Raw genomic sequence first — 24911 nt, forward strand, 5'->3', positions numbered from 1 at the left:
TCGCAGCCTCACCGTGCCCATAATCTCAGACTTACCGTGCACATAATCACAGCCCCACCGTTCCCATAATGCTGTCTCACCGTGCCTATAATTGCAGCCTCACCGTGCCCATAATGCTGTCTCACCGTGCCTATAATCGCAGCCTCACCGTGCCCATAATGCTGTCTTGCTGTAGCCATAATCGCAGCCTCACCATGCCTATAATGGCAGCCTCACCGTGCCCATAATGCACTTCATAATCTCAGCCTCACCGTGCCCATAATCTCAGCCTCACCGTGCCCATAATCTCAGACTTACCGTGCACATAATCGCAGCCTCACCATTCCCATAATGCTGTCTCGCCGTACCTATAATGGCAGCCTCACCGTGCCCATAATCGCAGCCTCACTGTAGTCGGTGCCTGTGCCTGCATTACACAGTCTGCAGGCATCTCCTGCTGTGTGTCTCGGAGCTGAGTGTGAAAACTTTTTGGCCGCGCTGTGAGAAAAGTCCCGCCCTCCTCCAAGATCAGCTTGTGTGATAGACAGAACTTCTGTTTCTCACAGCGCGGCCAAAGTTTTCACACTCCGCTCCGAGACACACAACAGGAGATTCCCGCAGACTGTGTATGACATATAGTGGAGGAGGAGGAGGGAGCAGAGCGCTGCGCTGCAGCAACAGCTTGGCCCAAAGCGGCCCCAGGGCAGGCAGCCTACCGATCAAAAAAATGAATGATTAATGGAGGAATTAATCGTTAATTTCCGCAGCTAATGTGATATAGTCCTTCTTTTGTAGAACAAATTTAGGAAAACCACTTCATTATCAGCTGTCCCAGGAAATTCTTTTAGCATGTGATCCCCTATGATAACATAGAATTTCCTTTGCTACTGTATGTGTGCCTGGGGCATAGGTGTGTGCCGGATGTGCCTGGGCACATCCTAATCGCCCCATGCAGCGTAGATTCCTCCTGCTGATATTTTGGGGGTCCTAAAAAAAAGTTGTAAAAAAACAAGGAAATAAATAATAAAATAATAAAAATTAAAACTGACACCAACCTTTGCCCTACTGACAAGTCCACTGCTTTACTGACACATTTGGAGTGCACACCCTAATGTAATAGGCTGCGCACACCTATGGCCTGGGGACAGATCTGGGTGTAGGAAGGAGATTTTAGTCAAGCATACTAAGGTTTCCTTACCTTCTCTTGGCTGATGATGTACGATGGTCCAATTCCTCCCAGTTTTATGTCTTGTTTCAAATAATTGATCAGCATCTAAAATAAGACGGCAGATGATTTTTAGCTTCTCATGCAATGTCTGATGTATTAAAAGTGCTGCAGGGAAAATATCTCATTTGTTGTTGCAACCAATCCACCTCCTTGCTTTACTTTGAGACCTAAAGTCTAAAAATGACAGTCTGAAGCTTGTTGGTTGCTATTAGCAACAAGAAATTGTACCTTTGGGGACTGTCACTTAGTGCTGACCTTTATTCATTATAATTTGCTACTTTTTTTTTTTTTTCAATCTGGGTGTTACAAAGAGGAACGTGAAAATAAGAGAGAAAATTGAGATACTGCCCAGCAATACACAGGACACAAGGAGGGGAGTTGAGCAGTGGGCTGCTGCTCCTTCAGTGTCCTATCACAGGCTGTGGGCGGGTCCTGGACCAGGCTACACAGGCTAAAGTGACACTAAGCCTAGGTTCACACTAGTGCAATGCGGCACATCGCATGTGATTCGCACAGGTATCGCACCGCATTCCTGTACAAATCACGTGATGTCTGTGTGGTGCGATTTGAGCCTTCTGTTTTGTATGGCTCAAATCACACCACCCCATGCAAAAATGGCGCAGGACACTTTTTTTTTTTGCTGCACTGGAATCTAAATGCATCACACCCATTCGATTTGATTCTGGCAAACGCACTGCGTTCTGCAACCTGCATTTGGGGTGTCGTTAACTTTTATTGACACCCACAGCAGATCGCTAGAACACAATGTGATTGCTATATGGTGCGATGTGGGGAAACGCAGCAAATCTTGTGCGTTTTCCACATTGCATTTGTGTGAACCAGTGCTAAATGATATCCTTATTTTTTTTGTCAGAGTCACATGGGGGGGCAGCATCTAATCAGATAGCTTCAAAGGTGACCCAGGAAACCATAGAGGAACCATATTCCTCTTGACTTCCCCTCCAACTGCAATGTCGCTGCGGACAAGCGCCATCTACATTGGAGAAAGCAGGCCACACCTGCCTACATACAGATCTCTTTTTAGGCCTGGTTCACACCTATGCATTTTTTAGTGTGTTTTCAGTTTTGCAGAAACACACTACAGTCCATTTAACATGGTTTCCTATGGGTCACGTTGTCATCTGTGCATTTTATAGAAAGGGCCAGGGACTTTTTTTTTTCTGGTTTTTGTTCCATAGACTTCAATGGATCAAAAACTTGTATTGAAAAATGCAAAATGCACCCGGAATATGCAAACTACAACCTGCAAAGGTGCGAACCAGGCCTTAGGGTCTAGGTCATACTCTGTACTCAACGCCAGTGCTAAATGACTGCTGAGACAAAATCAGCTACATGATAAGGCAAGAGGTATTTGCTAAAACGCACAATTTGCTTTAGGTGGAGTTGAAATCCAACTAAGTGGAATTTGAACTGGGGTTCTTTTGATGTTAGCAGTGAAGGCTGGGGACTTTAAAGTGTTTCTAAAGCCATTGTGACTTTCCTGGTATCCCCTCTGGTTTATACAGTTATTAACTACAGTGTTTGTTTGTTTTTTTAAAGTGACAAGGCTAAATACCTTTTCTCACACTGCATCTGTGCGATCACGTGATCCCCCTCCGCTCTCCTTTCCCGATCTAAGCAGAGCAGCAGGAGGGGCTGAGATTCCCCTCTGACATCAGCCAGCCAGCAGAGGGAAGTCACGTGACCGCACAGCGGCTGTGTGGGAAAAGGCATTTAGCCTTGTCATTTAAAAAAAAAAAAAAAAAGCGCACATACAACTGTAGTTAATAACTGTTTAAACCAGAGGGGTACACAAGTATTTTTGCTGCATATTGCGGCGGGAGGGGTGAAAAGGAGATTAGCTCTCATACTGACAGGCAGGGAGGGAGAGGGAGAGACTCAGAGCAGAGAGTGGGATGACAGAGGCATGTAAACTGACCATGATATTATGGATCAGCAACCATGATTAACATGGTCAGCACACACAGAGGGACACAAAAACAGGCAGGATCAACCAGGTATATTTACAACATAGAAAGGTACAAATTACACAGCACAAGACCTAGATCAGGAACAGGATCCTTTATTTATTTATTTATTTATTTATTTATTTATTTTTTATGGTTACAACAACTTTAAGCTGGTCATTTAGACCAGAACTGAAAAAAGAGTAACATGGAATAGTATCAAATGAATACATTTTCTTTCCTGTTTATATATTTACATATTATAAATGGGGGCTTAAAAAACGAAACCATTTGTGCATATTGAAGTGTGTGTGTGTGTGTGTGTGTGTGTGTATATGTGCGTATATATATACACACACACACTTCACTTCTAATTATGATATATATATATTTATATATATATATATATATATATATATATATATATATATATATATATATATATATATATATATATATTTTTTAATATAAAAGGAAACTGTTGAAGCACGTCTTTTTTTTTTTTTTTTTTTTTTTTTTTTTTATTAATTGTCTGTGTCTTGTTGGGGACTTTCCCTTCATTATCTGTCCGACACAACAGGAAGTGAAGGAAAATCCCATCTTGGTTGTCCCAATTGATAGATAAACATTCACCTCCTGTTGTGGTAACATTTTGGATTTTCAATCACCTTCTGTCACAGTGACAATGGTCATGAGAGCAAATAGAGAGGGCTCACCTCTACACTGGGGATAGAGACAACAATTCAAATCTGACAGAGGTTCTAACCCTTTCCCACACTCCTTCCAAAACTTTTAAAAACTGTTTGGATAAAGATACTCTCAATGAGAACTTTTTCTAATTATGATTATTATTAGTAGTAGTGCTATCATTATGAATGATAATGGTAGTAGTAGTGCTATTAATATGGATGATATTATTATTAGTAGTAGTAGTAGTAGTAGTAGCTATTAATACAAATGATGATATTATTAGTAATAGTACTGTTAATAGAAATGATAATAATAATATTATATTACTATTATTATTATATGATGCTAGTTAGTAGTAGTGATAGCAGTAGTGCTATTAATACAAATACTGATGAATCATAATAATATTATTATTATATGATGCTAGTTAGTAGTAGTAGTATTGTCATTAATATGAATGATGATATTCTTATAATAATTATTATTATTATTATTATTATTATATCCCCTTTTAATATAATGTCATCATTTTTTTTTTGTCTACTTTTTAACTTGGTGACAAAACTTGTTTCTAGTGAATGGAAACAGATGTAACATATTACATAAACAAAGGCCTTTCGCAGCTTAATGCGTGTACATAAAAATTAATTCTTTAATCATTTAATTTCAGCAAAACAGAATTTTCTGCAGTTCTATAGCTTGCTACTACAACCCTTCCCCTCGCCGCTTTAGTTCCTGAAAAATGCAGTTTTCTCAATGGGAACAAAGTCTTTGGCAGACTCGTCGCATTGACCCCCGTCCATATTCATTTTCAAAACATAATCGTTTTCTATTAATTATTTTCAGATTTGTTATGCGCTGCTCTCTCCCCAAGGAGTTTAAAAGGTTCACCGCGGTGCAGAACAAGAAAGCCATTGAAAGGCTGCAGCAATTCCTAACCTGGAGCTGCCTCTTTGTCCGGCGGCTGCGATCAATAACTGGATCAAAGAGCAGGTGAGTGACAGCGCCGAGATAGCTAATGGCTGGTGACACACGCTGGATAATAAGGCATGGCTCCCTCCACGACTCTGACGGCACAGCGGAGTCCGACATCGAGGTTCATGCGATACATTTTAACAGAAGTGGCGTTAATTGCAAAGGCGGGGGGGGGGGATGGATAGTTGGGACAAATTTTATAGCATTTTCTTGGATTGGAACTATTGATGAGGAACTGTTTGGATATACTGGTAAATGTATGTCTGGAGACAAACAATTATGTATTATATAGAAAATGGGTTTTCTCAACCAAAATATTTATCCGGGCTACCACGGAACAAAGTGCCACCTACAAAAAAATTAGTTTGTATATGCCAGAGACTTGAAGTAGAGGTAAATCCTATCTGACATATTTTGCACTGTGCAATGTCTATCAATTGCAATTCAAAATAAATATTTTTACAATTTTTTTGCATTCCAGCAGCCTCCTGGCAGCCACTTCCAGTCTATATGCACTCCAGCAATAGCTGCATGGCACTTCTCAGGACAGGTTTGTGGATGGTGACACCTGTGGATAATGCCTGCGTATTGTGTGTTGAAATTACCACTTGTAGTCTCCATTAGAAGCCAGTGTGATGGGTCAACAATGCAGGAGAGTACAATCAGGAAGAGAGCATTGTGACCCTGTAACATAAACTGTCTGAACAAAGTCCTTCATGGAAGGATCACAGGCGATGAATTTAATGATAGCTGCAGATTTATAGAGAAAAAAATATTTCTGACATGCAAAAAAAAAAACAAAACACCATCATAATTGGTGTCAGTGACCACAGTAATAATCCTCAGCAATGCTGTTAGTGGCTGCAATAAAATCCTCCAGCAATGCTGTCAGTGGGCACTAAGGATGAGCTCCGGCGTGTTCGCACACTCCATGTGCTGATGCCGCTAGGAAGTCGGCACGGCGCTGCGCTAATCACAGGCAGTGAGACATTTTCCCGATGTGCGGCTGCAGAGATCGGGAAATGTCTCACTACCTGTGATTAGCGCAGCGCCGTGCCGACTTCCTGGCGGGATCGGCACGCGGAGTATGCGAACACGCCGGAGCTCATCCTTAGTGCCCACTGACAGCATTGCTGGAGGATTTTATTGCAGCCACTAACAGCATTGCTGAGGATTATTACTGTGGTCACTGACACCAATTATGATGGTGTTTTGTTTTTTTTTTTTGCAACCTTTAACACCAATCCTGGGGGTTATTATTGGAGCCACTGACACCATTGCTGTGTTTTATTACTGCAGCCACTGACACCAATGCTGGGGGTTGTGATTGCAGACACTTACACCATTGCTGGGGGTTGTGATTGCAGCCACTGACACCAATGCTGGGGGTCGTGATTGCAGCAACTGACACCAATGTTGGGGGTCATGATTGCAGCCACTGACACCAATGTTGGGGGTCATGATTGCAGCCACTGACACCAATGTTGGGGGTTAGGATTGCAGCCACTGACACCAATTCTGGGGGTTATGATTGCAACCAGTGACCCCATTGCTGGGGTCTTTATTGTGGCCACTGACACCAGTGCTGGGGGTTATCACCATGGTCACTGAAATCAATGTTGGGGTTATTATTGCAGCCACTGACACCAATGCTGGGGGCTGACACCATTGAATTTAGAAGAATAGAAAACCTTCTTTACTCTGGTATGAGTGCATTTGATTGCTTTTTACAAAAAAATTGATGGTTTTCTGTACAGCAAGGAGGTGGCATGATTTCTGTCATTATTGAAATAGTGACGGCGTGAGCATTAGGTGTGTAGCGAGGAAGAGACCTGGACAGACTGTTCTGGGGAAAACCAAAATGAGGCTTGGAAATCAGTCCTGCTTGTGAGACTGCAGACAATGGGGTTGATTTACTAAAGCTGGAGAGTGCAACATCTGGTGCAGCTGTGCATGGTAGCCAATCAGCTTCTAACTTCAGCTTGTTCAATTACGCTTTGACAATAAAACCTAGAAGCTTATTGGCTTCTATGTAGAGCTGCACCAGATTTTTGCCCTTTCCACCTTTTTGTAAATCAACCCCAGTGTGTGCGTTAGATGGACTGAAGTATGATTACTTGCAGGAGCACCTATAGTCTAAGGATAACATATCTTACATTTCACCTATTGTATATTGAGAAAAATATATTGGACTCCATTAGTGTTGCTCCAAACAAGCCTGACGCAAGGAAAGTCTTGTGGTGTCCATACTTGTTTTGGATTAGTTTACATAAATGTATTGTATGTACAAATACTAAAAAATTTGGTATTTCTTTTCTGCGGCACGACATGTTCAGACAGCAACACCACTGTTCAGAACCTGCCGTTCTGTATCTTCCTGTGTCCTACTTGTTGGACTGTAAATGAGAATTAGCCCATTGGTGAACGTCTCCTGATCTCACTGCTACATAAATGTATCCCCCTTCCAGCCCCCAGTGCCTAAAACATGTTATGTGATGGCATAATGCAGAAGAGTCCTATTGGCTCACAATACTAGCTCTCTCACTTTCATTCAGATTTCTGCTGACATATATATTATTATGCTGAATTACATTTTTTTTTTTCCTCCTCCTCCTGTGTCATGCACATAATGGACAGTTGTTTTCACTATTACCTTCTGATTTTTCTCTTCCACGCGTTTCCCCTTTCGAGCTTGCTGGGCATTGTTATTAGTATTGCTCTCTCTATCTCTGGATTTTACGCTGTCTTTACTTAGTGAGTTTTTTTGAGGATCATTGTGTTCTGGAAGGAAGGTGTCATGGTTGAAGTTATGTGTCGCTGGAGAGGTGACAGAGAAATCCTGCAGAGATTGTCTTTTAAACTGTGAGAACCTGAAAACAGAAACGATAAAACAAGAAATGAAAGTATGACGGAATGTATAATTATTATGCTAAGGTGCTAAAAGTGATACTTGATCCTTAACAGTGTCACAGTTTACATTTTGAGGTCCTAGAACAATGACACACTGATACTTGGGGGTCCAGAACAGTGACACTTGCAGGACTCAGAACAAGAGCATGCCGTCACTTGAAGGTCCCAGAATAATGACATACTGACCCCTGAGGGTCCACAACAATCACACACTGATATATGGAGGCCCTAGAATGATAAACTGACATTTGAGGGTCCCAGAACACTGACACCCTGACACTTGGGGGTCCCAGAACACTGCCATAATAACACTTTGGGGGCCCAAAAGCATAGCACAATGACACTTTGGGGTCTCAGAAAATGGCAGACTGACACTTGGGGATCCTGGAATATTGATAAGCTGACACATAGAGGCACACTGATGCTTTGGCGTCCCAGAACACTGCCATACTCAGACTTGGGGGGGGGGTCCCAGAACACTAGCTCACTAACGCTTGGGGTCCCAGAAAATAGCAGACTGACACTTGGGGATCCCAGAATATTGACATGTAGACACTTGAGGAACCCATAACAATGACACATGGGGACCCAGAACAATGACATCCTGACATTTGAGGGCTCTAGAACAAATACACCCTGACATTGGAGGTCCCAGAACACTGTCATACTCAAACCTGGGGGTCCCAGAACCCTAAAATATTGACACTTGGGGAACCAATAACAATGACACCCTGACACCTGGGGTCCCAGAACAATGACATGCTGACACTTGGGATCCCTCCTGATTGTCCACTTAAATTATGTAGCATAAACCCAGAGTAATATTTTACTACTTTACTCTGTCACTTTAGTGATTCACCTGAACCTGAGAAATAAAACCACGTGTAGTCCAGCCATGAATAGCAGAAGCATACAGTACATAAATTGTAAGGATAATGAAGACTATAGTAATTGTCACATGACTCTTCCTGCTTACCCATAGTGATTGTCAAAGCTGTCTCCTGCTGTCACCCCTAAGTTACCATTAAGTGTCAGCTCTTGTGGTTTCATATTCCAGTTAACAAAGCTCCTGGTGTGAATTTCAGCATCTTCTTGTGGTGGTAAATAGAGATCCCTGAATCTTTCTGGAGGAAGGGAATCAGTTTTCTGGGGTTCATCTCTTAGTTGTCCGAAGGAAAACTCCATATTGTCCTTCCTGACCAATACCCGACTCTCCATATTTGTCATCTTTGACCTTCGTTCTTTGCTGCGTCCATCTGTAGATATTTGCTCTTCTGTGGGTGCTGTGGACCGCATCTCTAAGGCACCAATCGCAGGCTGTGATTCACTGGAAACTGGCTTTCCGGTGTTCTTAAAGAGAAAACACATTTCATCAGAAGCAGTTCATGCCATAGAGCAAAGCTCCATTGTGTAAATGCCTATTGTTCAAAAAATCTAGAAGGTATTTGATTGTTGTGCTTCCTCATATTAACATGCCAGCACCCCCTTCACACCAGCTTTAAGGAACTTGTTAGAACTAGACCCTGGAATCGCATTCAGAAAAAGTCTGCAGGTCAGAAGTCTTGACTTCACTGGCTGCATGCTTTTTCAGGTCAGCAATAGAATTTCCTAACAGATTTTCTTTAAAAGAAGCTCTATGTTAAAAAAAAAAAAAAAAAAAAAACCTATTCTCTCTAGGTTACTCTAGGTTAACTATCCACTGTTCTGTAGATACTAGTGTAGCACCCTCATCCTAGAATAGGGCTGCAGGTAAATTTAGTTATGTTGGGTGGTAGCCAGCCTGGTTAACTTGTAGTGTTTAATGGTCAAATGACTTCTGTTCTAAATCCTATTCAGTTGTGGCTGCTCCCTTTTTGTCAGTAGGTGGCACTGTTGCCTTTGACATTAGTATGATAAGCTCAGTATATGCAAGTTATGGATAAACATACTTTTCCCAGCCAATCATATTTGCTGCTTTGCATGCTGGGAGAAGCTATTCCATGGAGAGAAGTCAGGTGATTAGGGTCAGGCTTCCCACCCAGGGCTTTGGCCTGGGTTGATGTGTGTGCAGTTCTTGGCTGCTAGGCCTGAAGCCTGAGGCCTATCCAGGTGGCTGCCAGCTGCAAGGCCTACCTGGGGGTTCAAGTTTATGCAGAGGAAAGCCTGCCGAAGATCCAGAAACGATTCTAGAGGCATGAAGTTCTGAGGAAGCACCAAAATGAAGTGGCTGGGAGGACTTTAAGAGAATCTGTGCATTAAGCTATAAGTAAAGTTCAGTTACTAGAGGAGACAGCCTGTCCTACAAAGTACAGATGTGCTGGTTCTGCTTAAAGGCTATTTTTCCTTTACTGCTGTCTACCCATCTCATCTATTTTTGTCTAAGGAGTCTGCCAGTCTGCTTGTTGCTGATCATTATTAAGGGTGTCCTGTGCCCGATCCCCCTTTCTCCCACATTTTTCCTGTTCAAGAAATAAACTTCACTCTGTTTAAAGCATAAAAGTGACTGGCGCCCAATATTCTTTCTTGTTCATCATCCACCATGCCCACAAACCTGCACCCTGAGAATGTATGTCAGCCATCCCTACCTCCGGTAGTCACCATCAGATTCCCGGAAAATCGGGGTAGGCGCTACACTAAGAAAAGCCATGGTGTAGTCACATGATCAGCCCTAGTGTTGTAATAAATAGCTCTGCTAAAAGAAGTCTGCCAATGAACGGTGAGTTCTGTAGGCTTGTGGATTAGATGTAGCCTGGCATCCTTCATGCCTTGCAGTTCCTTACGCTATCAATAATGTAAGCATTATTGTTTTTGACTTTTTTCAGTTTATTTGGTGATGTAGCCCTGAGGAAGCTTGCACTTTGTTTATTTTGACTTGTCTACCAATGAACTTCATTATGGTGTTCTAAAGAATTGTCTTCAGCCATCTTCCCAATGTTCCTTGCCTAAACCTCCCTAAAATTTGAGTGTGAGTGAAGCGTTATTGGCTGGTAGATGTGACGCAGCCACATAGACTTGCACCCTGCATGTGTTGTATTGAACTACATCAGAGTATTATTGTTCTGTAATAGTGTTTTTTGACTCCAGTCCTCAAGGCGCCCCAATGGGTCATGTTTTCTGGCTTCCCATTATTTTGCACAGGTGATTTGATCAGTTTCACCGCCTTACTAATTACTACATCCGTTTCATCTGAGAGACCTCATGAAAACATGACCTGTTGGGCGCCTTGAGGACTGGAGTTGAGAAACACTGCTGTAATATACTGACATTTAGTGGCAGCTTACAGCCACCACAGCTTGTTATGTGATTTGGTGTTTCCCTCTGTCCTCCCCTTATGTTTAGTGCTAGTTAGTTCAGCCCTAGGTAGCCCTGCCCTGTTTCTTCCATCTTCCCTCAGTCAGTGTTAGTAATTAACAGAGACAGGACTTAGGAAGATTGTTTTCTTACAGTTCAAAAGACCAGAAAAATGCCCTATGTACTGCAATTTTCTGAAGTAAAATTGCATTCAACTTCTGCTTCTTATTGAAGAGTAAAGCTGCTTGTTGATGGTGCCAAGTCAGCAGGTTACTATACTTCCTAGACAGGAGGTTCTGTCAATCCATAAAGCAGCATTTGAACTCCTTGCTGTTCCCTGTGCTGGCAGGTCATCTGTATGCAGAAATAGATAATTATAATACACGTATTTATGCATAATTAACTTCTCCACCACCCGTCTACCTAAAATCTGACCATGAGCGAAGTATTAGCTGGTGGTTGCAACATAACCTTGCACCCTGCATGACTTGCCATTTCCTGTGATGGCAGGTGGGTTGTATGCAGAAATGGATAATTGTAGTGTGCTTTATGTAAGGCTTGCCACTGATGTATGGGTCCACCTAATCCATAAGACAAACCCTTTGAGGCACCAAGGTTGAGGAAGGAGGATTTATTTTGGTTATACACCCGGCAAGGCACCGATAACAAAATGGTAACAGCAATAAAAAATGAAATTCATCCTATTTAGGCCTGAAGCAACTAATCGATTAATCGACAACTAATCGATTATGAAATTAATCGATTACTATTTTCATAATCAATTAATCAGCCAGTAACATAATGGGGTTAAAAAAAAGTAAAATTAGCTCTTTATAGTACAAAAGAGCAAATAATCGCTACTGTAAATAATACTTTCACAGTTTTTACTACAGTAAAAAAATGAATCCCTTACAGTAGCGATTATTGGCTTTTTTTGTACTATAAAGGGCTCATTTTAGTTTTTTTAACCCCATTATGTTACTAAACGTCTTAGACCTGGTTCACATCTATGTGTTTTTTGGTGCTTTTTGCAGAAACACACTACATTTCATTTACATGGTTTCCTATGGGACACATTCACATGTATGCTTTTTCAGTGTAATAGTGCGTATTTGGAAAGGGTCAGGGACTTTTTTTTTCTTTAACGCAAAATGGTGCTTTTTTGGTTCAATATACTTCAATGGAGAAGCTGCAGAAAAACATGTAATGCGTTTTTGCAGCAATTTGTGTTTTTTAATCTGCCCAACAACAAATTGGCCAAAAAAAAAATGCAAAAACGCAAATCGCAGCAAAATCACGTGCGCAAAAATCAAAACGCACACCGAGCCTTATGCTTGCCACACGGATCAATTTTCAGACGCAAATATTCAGACAAAAAATCTTTGTACATTCGCTGAATGAAAGAATGTTTGAAATTTTCACTTGTTTTTAACATTCTGTTTTTAAATAGAATGTCATTTCTGAACCGAAAACCTCATACACTGTCTGAAAATTCCTTTGAGCAAGAAGTTTTCTATTATTTCCAAATATTCCCTTCACTATGGTTGAAAATGAACGTCGATTTGACCCCACTAACTATTAGAAAATCGAACGAACGTTCTTAAAATGACAATTTTTTTGAAGGAAGACATTGTTTGTTTTTTTGTTTTTTAAATAAAAAAAATGGGATCTCTGAGTCTGATATTTACCAGATTCACCCTTTAATAGTATGTACAGTAGTTCCGATTAGACTTTTGGAGAGCTCATCAGCTTAACCATTTCCTTAGATCTCTCCCTTCTCCGAAACAATTTGAACGAGCACTGACCACCTACGAATTATACTGTTCGGAAGAGGGTGCTCTCCCCCACTCATTGTCGTTGGCATATCAGCTGTTAAACATTCCTCCAGATAATTTTCAGTTACCTACTCTTGAGGCATGGGAAAGAGATTTACAGTGTACCCTCACGTCAAAGCAAAAATAGAATATTTTACACTTTACATTTAAGTCATCAATATGTACTAAGACGCAAGAAACAAATTACAAGTTACTCACCAGATGGTACAACACACCCGCAAAGTTACAAAAATTCTTCCCATCTTCATCAGGGCTCTGCTGGAGATGTGGCGAAGAATCGGGTACGATTCTTCATGTGTTTTGATCCTGCCCTAGGCTAGAGCAGTTTTGGAGATCTATACAACAGACTATACAAAGGTTCAGGGAACGTCCCGTTTCAGCTGACCCTGCCTTCTTTCTGCTCCACGCAACCACCATGTCTAGTAAGGCATACAAAAAATCCTTGATCCGTCATCTTTTAGATGCGGCAAAGGCATGCATCCCATTGTTATGGAAATCTACCGGGACCCCAAGTATGGGTATGTGGCTGAGGAAAGTAGAGGACGTTAGGAAAATGGAGGATCTTATCCTCACAGCGCGCAACCAAAAAGAACTGTATGATAAGACCTGGACAAGATGGATGTTATATATATTTTCAGATGAGGGCCGTAATCACCTATCTGATTCAGGAAATACAGTAGACGGCTAACCAGAAATGGCTGTCACAGGACACACTAGCTCACCGACTCCGTGCACCCCTCTTCCCTCCCCCCCCTTGCCCCGCCTCCCCGTCTCCCTCTCCTCCTGCTTTTGCTTCTCTTTTCCTTCTCTTTGCCTTTCATTAAATTCTTCTCTATAACCCTCTTGACTTATTATTCTTTCTTGAAAAAAGGAAAATGGCAGGAAAAAAAAAGGGCTTCCTAACCAGATATGAGTAATAAAGCAGAGTGGTATCCTTTCGCATGTTCACATCTTTTTTTTTTTTTTCTTCTTTATTGATTCATGGAAGACTCTGTATTGGACGTCATTATTATTGTTCTGTCATTTGCATAGTTGCTTGAGGCTGTGTCCTCGATGCATGTTTATGTCCAAAATGTGTTATTTGGCCCTTGGCCTTCCTGCATTTGAATAAACTTATATTTAAAAAAGAAAAAAAAAAAAAAAAGAAAAAAAAATATGTACAGTATATATCCTCTAATAGTATATACAGTATATCTCCTCTAATAGTATATGCATTATATATCTCCTCTAATAGTATATACAGTATATCTCCTCTAATAGTATATGCATTATATATCTCCTCTAATAGTATATACAGTATATCTCCTCTAATAGTATATACAGTATATCTCCACTGAGAATAACAGAAGAGATATACTATTAAAGTGGATTAGATATTTGGCTCCCTAACAAGTATAGTATAGTTATAGTTCTAGTTGGTTATTTATATTTACCACTGCATATAGATATTTAGGAATAAATTGCCTTTTTTTAAAACTTGACATATTAACTAAAATATACACCACACTTTTTTTTTAAGTTATTAATCGAAACAATAATCGGCCAAGTAATTGATTATGAAAATAATCGTTAGTTGCAGCCCTAATCCTATTTAATGCTACAAACAATGAGGGGGCCAAGTATTTCTGTACCTGAACCTTAGATCTAGGGGGGGTTCTAACTAAACGCGGTACTAGCATCTTCAAAACCCCTCCCACTTGTCAGTGTGGTAATAAATGTTGGGCATACCTTCCAACTTTTTGAGATAGGAATGAGGGACACCTATCAGCAAAAGTATGCAGGTATAAGACACACCCCTTGCCACACCCCCTTAAAGGAGAATTGTACAAAAAAAACAAGATTGTTTAAACCCACAAGTGCTTTTTTTTTACCACTACTATTCCTTTATATTGGCTTGTGGAATTTTACACATGCAGCAATTTAGAAATCAGGTGAAAGGTTTAGCACTGGGAAACACTTTTTGATAGATAAAAAGCACATTTTTATATATATATATATATATATATATATATATATATATATATATATATATATATATATATATATATATATATATATATATATATATATATACACATCTATATAGATCAGACCAAAATGAGGAACAAATGAGTAAGGGCATGAGGGACATTGCTCCAAATCAGGGGCAGTCCCTCAAAATCAGGGACAGTTGGGAGCTATGATGTTGGGGCTTAGCCAGGGCCCTGTGTTGGAGCACTTGGGTATATTTTATCCCACAGTAAATAGTGTTAGACTAAGTCCCTAGTTATGATTGTGGCCAGGGGCTTCTCACCACTATGCAGTCTGTTAGAAAGCCTCCTCCTGCTCTCTGATAACCAGAACCAGTGGTGTTTGCAATGTCTCTGGGCTCTAGTGACAATCTCTCACAATACCAGTGATGCCCCTCTCCTCCAGCCCACTGGATCTCTCCCTCCGACACTGCAGAGAAAACTCTCACAACAGCAGTGTCTCCATCTTGGTGGCATGCTACAAAAGTCACTTCTCCCTCCTTATTTGAGCCTGCCCTAGTCCAGGCTTCTCCTTCGTTTTCCTCCTCTCTGCAGCACACTGTCCTCCTGGGACATGTAATCCCATACAGTTCTCCTTGTAAAAGGCTGTCTGCTGGGGACTACATCCCCCACAGTTCCAAGAGGCTCCCAGCAGTCTGTTCTCCTTCCATGGGTGGGCTGTTCCTCTCTCAGGCTGCCCCGCAGCCAATCACAGTGTCCTCCTTCTCAATAAACTACATTCCCTTGGCCTCCGAGATTCTGCTCTATCCTGGTTCTCTGCCTATTTATCACAGCGCTCCTTCAGTGTCACATACAATTCTGTCTCCTCCTCTCCATTGCCCCTTTCTGTGGGGGTCCCCCAAGGCTCTGTTCTTGGACCCCTTCTCTTCTCTATCTACACCTCCTCCCTTGGTCACTTGATAACCGCCCACGGCTTCCAATACCACTTATACGCCGATGACACCCAAATCTATCTGTCTACTCCTCACCTCACTCCTTCAGTCTCCTCTCACATTACCAACTTACTAACTGACATATCAGCATGGATGTCGCGCCACTTCCTTAAACTAAATCTCTCTAAAACTGAGCTATTAATATTCCCCCCCGCCCGTGCCCCCCTCCATGACTTTTCCATCAAAATCAACAATGCAACCATCAGTCCCTCCCCTCACGCCAGGGTACTCGGTGTAATCCTAGACTCTGACTTGTCATTTCAGCCTCAAGTCCAATTGTCAAAAGTTTGTAGAATTCACCTCCGTAACATTTCTAAAACTTGCCCCTTTTTAACAAATGAAACCACCAAGCTCCTCATTCACTCCCTTGTTATCTCTCGCCTTGACTATTGCAACTCCCTTCTCATTGGCTTACCTCTCCATAGGCTATCACCTCTTCAGTCTATCATGAATGCTGCTGCCAGACTTATCCACCTTACCAACCGCTCAGTGTCTGCAACCCTCTACTCCAATCCCTGCACTGGCTCCCAATCGCCCAGTGAATTAAATTCAAAATGCTAACCACAACATACAAAGCCATTCACAACTCTGCCCCAAGCTACATCACCAATCTTGTCTCCAAATATCACCCAAATCATCCTCTCCTCTCTTCTCAAGACCTCCTACTCTCAAGCTCTCTCGTCTCCTCCTCTCACGCTCATCTCCAGGATTTCTCCAGAGCCTCTCCCGTCCTCTGGAACTCGCTACCTCCACCTGTCCGGCTATCCCCTACTCTTGCTACCTTCAGGTGATCCCTGAAAACTCATCTCTTCAGGAAAGCCTATAACGTCTCTAACTAATCTTTTACCACTTCAATCAGCTCATTCCCCACAGTTACAACCTTTTGTACCACCTGCTCCACCCTATTAGATTGTAAGCACTTCTGAGCAGGGCCCTCTTAGTCCTCTTGTATCATATTGTATTATAACTGTATTGTCTCCCTTTTATATTGTAAAGCGCTGCGTAAACTGTTGGCGCTATATAAATCCCGTATAATAATAATAATACTAATAATAATAATCCTCTTTATCCTGGGTGGTGGGCAGCCCTGTCACAGCTCCTGTCCCCCCCATATGGTCGCTCCTCTGTTCACTGGTGGCCGGGGAGAGAGCTGTCACAGATCAGTCCAGGCAGCTGCAGCCCTGGCGGCTCTGCGGACCAGGTTACACTTCATAGGTGTGCGCAGCCTATTGCATTAGGGTGTGCACCCCAAAGCTCAAACACACATGCCGTTCTCTGCAGCCTCAGCTGCACTGGACAGTGAATGAACGGGATAGTGCTCTGTGCTGAGTGGCTTCCTGTTCATTCACAAACTGAAAGCGGAACTTCAGTATTTTTTTCAACTGTCCATCTATTAAATCTTCTGCTCTTGTTGTTTTAACTTTGGATAGTAAAACATTTTTTTTTCTGCCAGTAAATACCTTATACAGCCCACTTCCTGTTTGTCTGGTCATTAGCCTAGGCTTATGACATCATGCACAGCTCTCTCTCTCTCTCTCTCTCTCTCTCTCTCTCTCTCTCTCTCTCTCGAGAGAGAGAGAGAGAGAGAGAGAGAGAGAGTTTGCCAGGAAGGGGGGGGGGGAGAGAGTCATAAGGGGGCCAAGGAGAGCTGCAGAGCTGGAGGTGTGTGTCTGTGTAAATCCAGGAAGTGAACAGACAGCAGCTTCAGCTGCTCACAGTTAAAATGGTTCCAGCCAGACTCAGTGGAGGGAGATTTCTGCAGCATATTTGGCAAGTACAGAATCACAGTATATAGAAAATAATATGCAAAGTGGTTGGAGGGAAGCTTCAGATAGGGCAAAGATGTTTTTATTACAAATTATGTGAGCAGACTGCAGTTCCTCTTGAAGCATAGTGGTTATATATGAACACGGTGAGTGAGTGTGTTCATTTAGAAAAGGAAGGGGCCGGTAAATTACATATTTACCAGCCCATTCCCCCACTCTCCATTCTGAAACATCCCCCGCAGGTCCTGTGGGGAGAGGAGGGAAGCCAGCAGCAATTGGGGGGGGGCAGGCAATGGGGGGAATTAGCACCGCATACAGTGGTTAGGTTGTACCCCCACACCTGACATACCCCCTGCGCACGCCTATGCTAGACTTATTATACAATAAGTGATTTCCCCTAATCTGTGTGCCTAAACTTTCCTAAAATCTGATTGTGAGCAAATTGTTAGCAGCTGGTGGATGCAACGTAGCCTTGCACCCTGCATGGCTTAGTTTCCTGTGCTGGCAGGGGGACGCTAAAAAGAAACAAGCAATTATAGTGCCCTTTCTGTGTAATAAGTGATTTCCCCATGATCCCTCACCCACCTACCTAACCTTTCCTAAAATTTGATTGTGAGCAAAGCGTTAGCGGCTGGTGGATGCGACATAGCCTTGCACTCGGCATGCCTTGCAGTTCCCCGTGCTGGCAGGTGGACTGTATGCAGAAATGGATAATTATAGCGGGCTTATTATGCATTAAGTGATTTCCCAGCACTCTGTAAAATACAATCCTATTTACCAAAAGCAAAAAAAAAGTCTTTGTTTATCTCATTGTACGATCGTGTTGCTTTGACGCATTGTATCGGTGCGACGATAGGTTACTGGGCTGGCGAAACATGCTTCTACATTAGCCCTTTGAAAGAGGAATGGGCCATAACCTCTGACTGCCTGTTTTGTGAACTTCTTCTATTAATACCAATCAAATTGAGCAAATGATCAAATGAAATTGCATTTTGAGCATCATAAGCTGTGTAATGTCTATTCGGCTAAATTGGGGCCTGTAATTGCTTCTCTGCAGCAAAGAGGACAACAAAGGCAAGCAATCATAGCATGTTATTATCTGGGACTGGGAATCGGCCCCAGAATCCTGGACATCAAAGGCTCGGCCTCCTCGAATTGCATTTGCCCGCTATTGTGGAAGCGGAGACGATTCTGATGAGGTGTTTACACGGGGGCCGAGCGCGCAGCGCTGCCTGTCTGAGTGCTCGTGCTCCAGAGCCATTAAAAAATTGTACATTATGTTCCAGCCTTTGAAGTGAGGGCCGCGAAGGATGGAAGCCATTCGTGCTGAGGACGGCTGAGCGAGATTGCTTGTGTACTTGTGAGTCTCTCTCTCAAAGAAACAGAAGGTTCTTAGACAATATCAAAACACTAAAAAGTTCACATTATGGGAATATTACCAAGTAAAAAAAAAAAAAAAAAAAAAAGCAATAAGAGAAAAAGCATAAAAAACAAACCCACAAATGCACTTAGCATCTCAAAAAAAAGAGTAAAGTGAAAGAAACTATTACACTCTTTTGCTGAATTTAGGCCATTTTGCAAATATGGTAGAAACGTCTAAAACCCAAATTATGTCGATTTCGGAAACAAATTTTTCTACGTTATTCCTTCTTTGAACACAGAAATAGCGCTGATCGATTTGCACGGATAGTGTAGGATTGTTCAAAGCGAAACGGAGGTCTTTTTAGAGTTTTTCTTAGAGATGTACAGTATGAATATGTGTAATCTGATTAATGGAAATGCTCATTTCAGCGTTAATGCGTTAAAAAAAAAAGAAAGCCTTTTATCATGCACATTTGTTAATTATGTGTATTATGTAAGTTTGCTCAAAACATATGCAGATTATGCTTAAAGAGGTAATAAACCATCGGTTTTTATTTTTTATATATTTTTTTTAAACCTGCAAGGCAAAGTGATGCATACTAGCACATTGTGTGAAACTTACCTTAAACGGAGGTCCGCCAAATTTTTTATTTTTATTTTTTTAAAAGTCTGCAGCTACAAATACTGAAATACTGCAGCTGCTGACTTTTAAAATATGGACACTTACCTGTTCAAAAGCCGGTCTGTCGCTCGGCTCTTGGGTGCTCCCGCCACCATCTTCGGTAAGGGAATCATGAAGTGAAGCCTTGTAGTTTCACTTCCCGGTTCCCTACTGCGCATGCGCGAGTCGTGCTGTGCAATCCGGAGGGTCCCTGCTGTCTCTGGGACCCGTGTGTTTCCCAGCAGACAGCGGGGGGGGGGGGGAGGGAGAGGCGTAGACTCTATGCCCGGAAGTGGTTGCAAATACCTGTATTATACAGGTATCTGCACCTCCCCTGAAAGGTGCTAAATGTGACACCAGATGGGGGGAGGGTTTCGAAAAGCGGAGGTTCAATTTTTGTGTGAACCTCCACTTTAAAAATAAGTCCTCCAGTGGCGCGCTGTCACCGCTGAGGGCTTGCATCACCCGGTCTTCCTGTCCTTTGGTTGGATAAACCGCGATAATGTCACTTCCGCGTATGTGTGTGGGGGCCGATGTCCACGGCACAGGGTTCTAAAGGAACGGCATGCGCCGGTGACGTCACCGGCCCATTCACAAGTAAATATTTCCTAAATGATGCATATTGAGGAGATATAGGTAAGCCTTATTATAGGCTTGCCTATAGGTAAAAATCATCCATGGGAGTTTACTCCCACTTTAAAGCAAAACTTCACTCAAAAAGTGAAGTCCTACTGGTTTGCTCCCTCCCCCCCCAACCTTTTTTGAGAGGAGGGGGGAAGCGAGTACTGACTTAGTGCAAGTTAGTTCAGTCCCAGGTAGCTCTTCCCTGTTTCTTAAATGTTCTCTCAGTCAGTGTTGGTACTTAGCAGAGACAGAACTTAGGAAAGTCCTTATTTTCTTACAGTGCAAAAGACTGGTAAAACATCCCATGTACTGCAATTTTCTCAATTAAAACTGTATTGGTTTCAACTTCTGCTTTTTATTGAAGAGTAAAGCTGCCTGTGAATGGTGCCAAGTCAGCAGGTAACCATACTACCTAGACAGACTGGGTCTAAGGAGGTGATGTCAATACATAAAGCAGCATTTGAACACCTTGTAGTTCCCTGTGCTGGCAGGTCATTCGTATGCAGAAGCAGATAATTATAGTATGCTTATTTATACATAATTAATTAGTAAGTACCATAATTAAGGTGAGCAGCTTCAGTTTTTATAACTGCTGCCTTAAAAAAACACACTGAAGTTCCTTTTTAACTACTTGCTTACAGGGGCGGATCCAGAATCTAGTCTCAGGAGGGGCACTGCCAGAAAATACGTTTTTTGTGGGGAATTTATCAGGGAAATGGCTGGTGTTGGCGCTTCAATCATCACAGCACCATGGTTGTTATGGTGTCAGGATGATTGAAGCGCATTTTTTCTATTATTACATTGTTATATAAAATGAAATAGTTCAACTCATCATAATGCAGAATCAGTGGGAGCCCCAAGCGTGTCACTTGCCACGTTGCCTGCCACCAGATGCGGATTGTCACTTGCCACTTCCCCTGCCACACATTGCAGATTGTCACTTGCCATGTCACCTGCCCCCAGATGTGGATTGTCACTTTCCTGCTACAATTGTCACTTGCCACATCGCCTGCCACCAGATGCGGATTGTCACTTGCCACATCCCCTGTCACACATTGCGGATTGTCACTTTCCACGTCACCTGCCCCCAGATGCAGATTGTCACTTGCCTGCTACAATTGTCACTTGCCACGTCACCTGCCACCAGATGCGGTTTGTCACTTGCCACGTCACCTGCCACCAGATGCGGTTTGTCACTTGCCACGTCACCTGCCACCAGATGCGGATTGTCACGTCACATGCCACACAATTGCGGATTGTCACTTGCCATGTCGCCTGCCACCAGTTGCAGATTGTCACTTGCCACATCATCTGCCACACGTTGCGGATTGTCACTTGCCTGCTACAGCTACAATTGTCACTTTCTGTTTCCCAGAGGGTGAGGCAGCAGATTACCAGTCAGGCAGCAGAGAGATGATGTAATCTCTCTGCTGCCCGTGGCTACCTGCACAGTGAGGGCGGAACTGCAGGGATGCAGGGCGGGCGGTGAGAGATGATGTCATCTCTCTGCTCCCCCGCCCGCCGGCTCCCTGATTGGCCAGCAGCCCGGCCGCTCTCTAAATGTCACCAGCGGCCAGCCTGGCCGTCCGCTCTCATCCGCCCACCCCACTGTCAGGCTTAGACTGTCACCAGCCCCCCCGGCCGTCTGCTCTCTCACCCGCCCACTGTCAGTGACTGACAGTGGGCGGGTGAGAGAGCGGATGGCCGGGGGGGCTGGTGATAGTCTGAGACTGACAGTCAGTCTCAGACTGTCACCCGCCCGGCCATCCGCTCTCTCTCTCCCCCGCGGACCCAGCTGCCTGCCCTCTCCCCAGCATTCTCGGAGGGGGCAATTGACCCGTTGCCCCCCCTGGATCCGCCCCTGCTTGCTTACTGGGTACTTGTACCCACTTCCTGCCCAGGCCAATTTTCAGCGCTCTCACACTTTGAATGACAATTGCACGGTCATGCAACACTGTACCCAAACAACATTTTTATCATTTTTTCACACAAATAGAGCTTTCTTTTGGTGGTATTTAATCACCTGGGTTTTTTATTTTTTGCTAAACAAAAAAAAACAAATATTTTGAAAAAAACCCCCAAAAAAACAAAACATTTTTTCATAGTTTGCAAACGGGTCATTTTTTCTCCTTCACTGATGTGCGCTGATGATGAGGCGGCACTGATAGGTGACACTGATGATGTGGCACTGATAGGTGGCACTGATTAGCAGCACTGATGGGCATTGATAGGTGGCACTGATTAGCAGCACTGTTGGGACCGATGTCCCTGTAACAGAAGCCGGTTAGCCGCTGTCAGCATGAGGAGAAAAAAAGCCAATAACCGGCTTGTGTTTACTTCCCTGATCAACTGTCATTGGCTGACAGCTGATCACGTGGTAAAGGGCCGCTGTGATTGGCCTTTTACCCCGATCTGTGATCAGCCAAGTCCGAAGAACTCGGCGATCACAGAGTGCACCATAGGGGGCGCGCCAGCAGCGCAAACACGAAAGGATGTCTAAGGACGCCCTCCCTGCTCTGGAAGCCCGCACTGTAGCTGTCTTTCGGTATGATGTTAAGACAAAACTATATTTTTTTTTCCTAATTTTTGGATGGACAATACTGGTGGTCAACTTTCTTAATATACTGATTTACCCTTACTTTTTAATATCTTTATAAATGATATAGGGTCTGGGATCGAAAGTAACATTTCTGTCTTTGCAGATGACACCAAGCTATGCAGTGGAATAACGTCCTTACAGGATGTCTCCAATTTACAAGCTGACCTCAATGCCCTGTCTGATTGGACGTCTATGTGGCAGATGAGGTTTAATGTTGATAAATGTAAAGTTATGTACTTGGGGGGCTAAGAATATGCATCATACATGCTAGGGGGAGTACAACTGGGGGAATCCGTAGTGGAGAAGGATCTGGGGGTTTTGGTAGATCATAAGCTCAATAATAGCATGCAATGCCAAGCTGCGGTTTCCAAAGCGAACAAAGTCCTTTCTTGTATTAAGAGAGGTATGGACTCCAGAGAGAGATATAATTTTGCCCCTGTACAAATCATTAGTAAGACCTCATCTGGAATATGCAGTTCAGTTTTGGGCACCAGTTCTCAAAAAGGATATCGGGGAGAAGGGCAACCAAACTGATAAGAGGCATGGAGGAGCTCAGCTATGAGGAAAGATCAGAGGAACTGAATTTATTCTCTCTTTAGAAGAGGAGAATAAGGGGGATATGATCAACATGTACACATATATAAGGGGTCCATATAGTGAACTTGGTGTTGAGTTATTCTCTTTACGGTCAACCCAGAGGACAAGGGGGCACTCTTTACGTCTAGAGGAAAAGGTTTCTTCAAAGTATGAGCTGTGAAAATGTGGAATAGACTCCCTCCAGAGGTGGTTCTGGCCAGCTCAGTAGATTGCTTTAAGAAAGGCCTGGATACTTTCCTAAATGTACATAATATAACTGGGTACTAACATTTTATAGGTAAAGTTGATCCAGGGAAAATCCGATGTTGTGGCAGTGTAGAATTGTAAGTCTTGTTAACGTGCTGCACATTTTCACTGGCAAGTTGTTCACTTGCAGAGCACTTGAACCACCAGTTCTAGTTGACATTTTTACTTTCAGTCACAGTGCCCCCTGTGGTGGGATAACTATTGCACAACATAACTGAACCATAACTTGCAGCAGACTTGCAGAATGTATGCAAAGAAAGTTGATCTGGAGTCATGCAATGTGGACTTGCTGCAATTGTGCAACAGACTTTTCACTACAGGTAAGCCTATAATAAGGCTTACCTGTAGCTACCGTGGATATCCCCTGTATCAGCATGTGCCAACGTCATCGGCACATGCACACTGAGGCAACGGCTTGTTTGTGCCGTTGCTTCAGCTGATGTGCCCTTACCGGCGGCTCCCGCGCGGAGTGACGTCATTGCGGTTCTGGCTAATCACAGCGCCAGAGCCCGCGATACCCGGAAATAACTCCGGGAGACGTGTCGCCGGGCAAAGCAGTGTGCCGGGACGGCTGCGGGGGCTTCAATCTAAGGTGAGTATTTCATAATGAGCTAGTATGGTATGCATACTAGCTCATTATGCCTTTGTCTTGCAATTTATTTATTTTTTGTTTTTTTTTTGTTTTTTTTCTAGGGTTTACAATCACTTTAAAGTGTTACTAAACCCAGGACCCTACATTCACTATATCTGATCTCCCACATTACACAGAACATGGAAATGCAATCGTTTTAGTGTATACAAACTACTAAATACCTTTTCTTATCAGCAGTATATAGCAGTCTTGTGACTTCTTTCAGTGTCTGGTTAAATCTTGTAGGAGGATTTTTCATTCTCCCATGATTGTTCTATGAGGAAGCAGGACCCCTGACCCTCTGTCTTGACAGTGCTGATTGCTGATTGGCCCTGTGCTGATCACATGCATTCTCCCAAGAAAAAAAAAAAAACAACTCTCCAGCAATACACAACAAACTGAACATGTGCAGTGTGTCCCCTAGCCTCTGTACTATGATTAGATATATTGGGAACTCTGGAAGAAGACAAGATCAAACAGCCTTTTTACACAATGGAGAGAATTAACCCCTTAGTGTATAACAAGCATGCTTTACTGCATATACAGAGTGATTTTACTGTTGTGGGTTTAGTAACACTTTAAACCTGCAGGGGGGCACATGTTTTGCAC

The 24911-nt window shown here is 42.9% G+C and overlaps 1 protein-coding gene across 1 annotated transcript in view; it reads right to left on the reverse strand.

The window, feature by feature from the left end:
- The window catches only part of JHY (junctional cadherin complex regulator), a 75868-nt gene that overhangs the window by 20239 nt on the left and 30718 nt on the right, over positions 1-24911 (reverse strand). The window contains exons 4-6 of the mRNA XM_073603207.1: positions 8726-9099; positions 7493-7709; positions 1178-1252 (exon numbers count right to left, since the gene is read on the reverse strand). Of these exons, the coding sequence (XP_073459308.1) occupies positions 1178-1252; positions 7493-7709; positions 8726-9099 (666 nt within the window). The remainder of the gene's footprint in view (positions 1-1177; positions 1253-7492; positions 7710-8725; positions 9100-24911) is intronic.

Source organism: Aquarana catesbeiana, linkage group LG10 (genome assembly GCF_042186555.1).
Source record: "Aquarana catesbeiana isolate 2022-GZ linkage group LG10, ASM4218655v1, whole genome shotgun sequence".
NCBI lineage: Eukaryota > Metazoa > Chordata > Amphibia > Anura > Ranidae > Aquarana > Aquarana catesbeiana.